General features: G+C 37.3%; 1 protein-coding gene across 3 annotated transcripts in view; it reads left to right on the top strand.

The window, feature by feature from the left end:
• The window catches only part of cntn1a (contactin 1a), a 72635-nt gene extending 69017 nt beyond the window's left edge, over positions 1 to 3618 (top strand). For all 3 annotated transcript variants that reach the window (XM_088995914.1, XM_088995912.1, XM_088995913.1), the window contains 4 exons: positions 1 to 41; positions 1272 to 1384; positions 1462 to 1618; positions 2656 to 3618. The exon at positions 1 to 41 is cut by the window's left edge and continues 149 nt beyond it. In XM_088995914.1, the coding sequence (XP_088852040.1) occupies positions 1 to 41; positions 1272 to 1384; positions 1462 to 1618; positions 2656 to 2732 (388 nt within the window). In that variant the 3' untranslated portion in view covers positions 2733 to 3618. The remainder of the gene's footprint in view (positions 42 to 1271; positions 1385 to 1461; positions 1619 to 2655) is intronic.
• The last annotated feature ends 897 nt before the right edge of the window (positions 3619 to 4515 follow it).

Here is a 4515-nt window from a genome sequence, read left to right as displayed (position 1 = left end):
GCCGGCTAGTGAGCGCCTCGAGATCCACACCAAGAAACCGCGTATGTTTCCGATGATCATATACAGTAAAGTCTCGTTATATCGATAGTACCGCTTATTACGATACTATTTCTATGAACGCTATTTCTATGAAAATTACATGCGCGCAGGATCGGATATATCGATAGTCTGGTTATATCGATATTTTTTCGGACTCCCGCGAATATCGATATAACGAGACTTTACTGTAATATATAATTATATAATATATCTTGCTTGATAACTAATGTCCAAAGATGGCACCAAAGCTATAGCGTTGCGATATCCGATACCTTTTTTTCAGGCCGATACCAATACCGATATTAACTCATTCACTGCCAGAGGATGTGCAAAACGGTGTCCACTCCAGTGCCAGGGTTTTTGTGTATCCCAAAAATGAATTTCCCATCAGAAACCATTAAAATGGGAATAATCCGTTCCCAGGTCCCCATAAAACATAATTTTCTACTTTAAACTAAACCTTAAAATTACACGAAATATACCTTATTTTATGTACAATAAATGTGCTATGGAATTATAATTAAATTATAAACTGTACTATCATAAAGTTGTTTTATTGACCTTTGTGATGGTCGTTGATGGCTTGATGGAATGGAGTGGTCGGTTTCCTCAGCATTAAACACTTGATGAGGAACGTAGCCTTCTTTCACCATCTTGATCCCTTGTAGGTGCTTTCTCTGTGATAATTTTGCCTAGTTCCTCATCAATTGTGTTCTGTTTAGCTGGGTTGATAGCTTTTTGCATAAGTGTACAAATGGCTTGTGTGGGTTATTTGTGGAGCCTGATTGATGGGATATTTTTACCTTGCAGTCTACACTCGGCCAAAGTTGAAACAAGTCCAAATTTCACTGTTTTCTATCAATTTTGTCACTCTCTTCCCGTCGTCTGCCTGTCTCTGTAATGTTTAAACCACCTCCCCTCACTGCTGCGTTCTTGACCAATCACGTGGCTTTAACCGAAGACTGGGGGCGGGGACTAGAGGACAAAAATGAGTGGGCTGCCATTTTCTTGTTAGGAGAACAGGCTCGTTCGCGAATGACACATCACTCATTGTGGCGCTCCGTGTGTATCCCGAAAAATAGTTTGTATGTCAAGGTAAAATTTTCATAAATTTAACATTCGTAAACCGAAAAGTTCGTAAGCAAAGGGGTTGGTAAATCGAGGTATCACTGTACTGTCGTAATAGTCTTCACCTTAACTCGTTTTTTTTTTTTTTTTTCTAATTTCATCAGCTCCCAGTCAAGCCCCAAGAATCATCCGTAAAAAATTCAAGGGCAAGTCAGTAAACGTCGCCTGGGAACACGTGGCGACGATGGGCAACGAGGCAGCGGTAGACGGTTACAAAGTCAGTCCTCACCTTCATAAAAATTAGCCTGACCCGATTTCCAATTTGCCAATTTTGAACGTACTCTTTGTCTGCAGGTGTTGTACAGGCCCCTAGCCCAAACCACGGGCACGTTGTACAATACCAGTCGGCGACACATTGAACTCCCCGTCTTTGAAAACGAGACGTACGTCGTGGAGGTCCGAGCGTATACCGAGGGCGGCGACGGAGCCGTGTCTCAAATCTTCATCATGGGTAACATACCTGGGCTCGGTTTTGGGTTCTTCAGTGAGAACATTCAACATCCTCGGGGGGCTTAGCTTCAAAAGTGTAACTGTTCACTGCTGACTAACCGTTTGCACGTTCGATGGATATCTCTGATATCAGAGAATGTGTACTTTAGACCCACTACAGTACCATTTTCTGCCCCCATAGCGCAAAAGAACTTAAAGGACAACCGACGTCTCTGGACAAGTTGTGTCCAGAATTTGTAAAATGGTTTCAAATGACTTCTACTGAGCGTATTTTACAAAGATTCCACCGCATGTAGCTATATTTTACGTTTTAAGACTCGCGCTGAATATTCCGGAAGTCTTTTTTTTGAGTTGGTGACGAGTCCGTACGTGACATCACTGAAGGAACGCCCCTGACCGAAAAAAAGGACACATTATAGCAGTCCTTCCATCACGTCAATGCTTGTTTGGTCTGAAAACCTCGTGTTGCACCAGAAAGAGCCAGAAGAGGGTGTCCAAGCTCCATGTAAGGAATTTATCCGCCTGTGGAAAGGGGCTGATTCATTCCTCGCAACAGCTCGGTGGCCATTTTCTGCCTCTTTTTGGGTGAGACATTTTCCCCCAATGTTGCCTCAAAATGGCACGGAATAAATTATTTAATCGATTGCAAACATTGCTTTCCTCTTCAGAACTATTTGAATCATATTCATAACTGGATGTTTAACAAGAAAGCATATTCTCCGAATCTGAAGCCATTGTTTTAATTCTCCAGCAATGCAAGACGTCTTGGCGTGATGTTACGAACTGGGGGCGGGACTTTGTGAAAATGCCCAATTCGCAGCTCAATTATTTTGCAGATTTTGGACACTTTAAGTCATTTTTATTGGTGTTTTGCATTTGAATAAAAATATCATACTTTGGGTATTTTAGATGCTATAAAACGTTTTTCTGATGTCAGTTAGGAAACAAAAAAGTGACGTCGGTTGTCCTTTAAATAACCTGACTGGAGCAGTGGTTGTAAAAGTAAAAGTTGTACGTTTGTGTTTATGTGTCTCTCAGGAGGAAGTGTCATGGCCGCCAGGCCTCTCAGCACCCTCACCCTGTTCCTGGTGGCCATTTTCTGCCTGAACCTCTGAATGTAGCGACATCTTTTGTCTTCATCTCTACGTGAAGGACCCTCTAATACGGTTGACAACCTCCTTTTTGGGACTCTTTCCACAATTGTCGTTCGGTTCCACTCATTCCAATCCCCCCCCCCCCCCCCCCCCTCTCCCCGGTTTTCCGGAAGATTCTTTTGGGGAATAGATGGAAAAACATGGAAATGGATGTCCTGTATTTATCCACCCGAAGCCTCTTTGGAGGAGTATCAAAAGAGCTCTGTCAACTTTTGGAAATATGCCTTATGTAAACGTCCGCAGTCATCCTTCACATGATCGTCTTTCAAAGCGCATCGGTCCTTGGAAAAAGGTATTTTTTATTTGTTACAAACAAAATAATCCCTGACCCTCCATACTTTTTCAGCTCAAAAACAATCTGTGAAGGATAAGTGCAAGCGTTTGCGAGTATCTGTATACCGTACATTTTTTTCTTACATGTGCTTCAGTTCTGTTCCCGCGTTTGTTTTTGTCGCAAAAGTGGAACAGAGCCCCCCGGTTCAAGTAGATACAGTCAAAGCAAAGCTCAACCTACTCAGAGGACGGCTTGAAGTGTACAAATGAAAATTTCAAACAATAATGTATTTATTTTTAATCACAGTCAAATAGTGATTATGCGGTCATTGAAATGATATTTATCAGATTACATATATACTGTATGATGTAATATTTAGCTTTCTTGCCCCAAATTTTGTATAGCAACATTTGAAGGGGAGGTCGGTGTTGAGCTCTATGGCAGTGGGAGTTTAGTGTGGGTGCAGTGTTTATTTTATTGTATTTATTTTTTTTTGGTCTTATTTTTTATTTTATTTTATTTGTATCTTTTTATTTTGTATTCATTTTTTTATTTAACTTTAATTTTAATTTTAATTTTTTATTTTAATTTTCATTTTCATTTGATTTTATTTGATTTTTAGCTGTATGGCTGTGTGAGTTTAGTTTGGGCGTGGTGTTTATGTTATTTTTTCTTTATTTATTTTATTTGTAGTTTTCAATTTTTAATTTTCTATTTATTTTTAATTTTCATTTTTATTTTTTGTTATTTTTGGTTTGATTATTTTTTATTTTATTTTAGCTTTATGCCCGTGGGAGTTTAATGTGGGTGTTATTTCGTTTCATTTCATTTCATTTCTCTTCGCTTTGCTTCACTTCGCTTCACTTCGTTTTATTTTATTTTATTTTATTTTATTTTATTTTATTTTATCTTTTATCTTTTATCTTTTATCTTTTATCTTTTATCTTTTATCTTTTATCTTTAATTTTTAATTTTTAATTTTTAATTTTATTTTATTTTATTTTATTTTATTTTATTTTATTTTATTTTATTTTTAGCTTCATGGCCGTGGGAGTTTAGTGTGGGTGTGGTGTTTATTTTATTTTTATTTTTATGTATTTTAATGTAATTTTACTTTTAGCTTTATGGCAGTGGGAGTTGAGTGTGGGTGTGGTGTTTATTTATTATTTATTTTTTTATTTAATTTTATTTTTTATTCATTTTAATTTTAATTTTTTATTTATTTTTATTTTATGTTTTTTATTTTTTTATGTTAATGTTAATGTTACTTTTAATTTTAATTTTAATTGAAGCTACTTTTTGAGAAAACACAGTACTTTAACGAAATGGATACAGGCCCCTTTTACAGTTACAATTTCATAAACCGCTTTTGTCTTCCCACATTCTACCTGCCAGGTGAACTAAGAAAGGCCATCTTTTCCCCCCCCAATTTTTTACTTCCCATAGATCTATCGACCATCTACTTTTATC

The sequence above is a fragment of the Hippocampus bargibanti genome, linkage group LG05 (assembly GCF_051943395.1).
Source record: "Hippocampus bargibanti isolate YZ-2025 linkage group LG05, ASM5194339v1, whole genome shotgun sequence".
Lineage (NCBI taxonomy): Eukaryota > Metazoa > Chordata > Actinopteri > Syngnathiformes > Syngnathidae > Hippocampus > Hippocampus bargibanti.
Note: the sequence above shows the minus strand (reverse complement) of the source record. Positions and strands in the feature narration are given on the sequence as shown.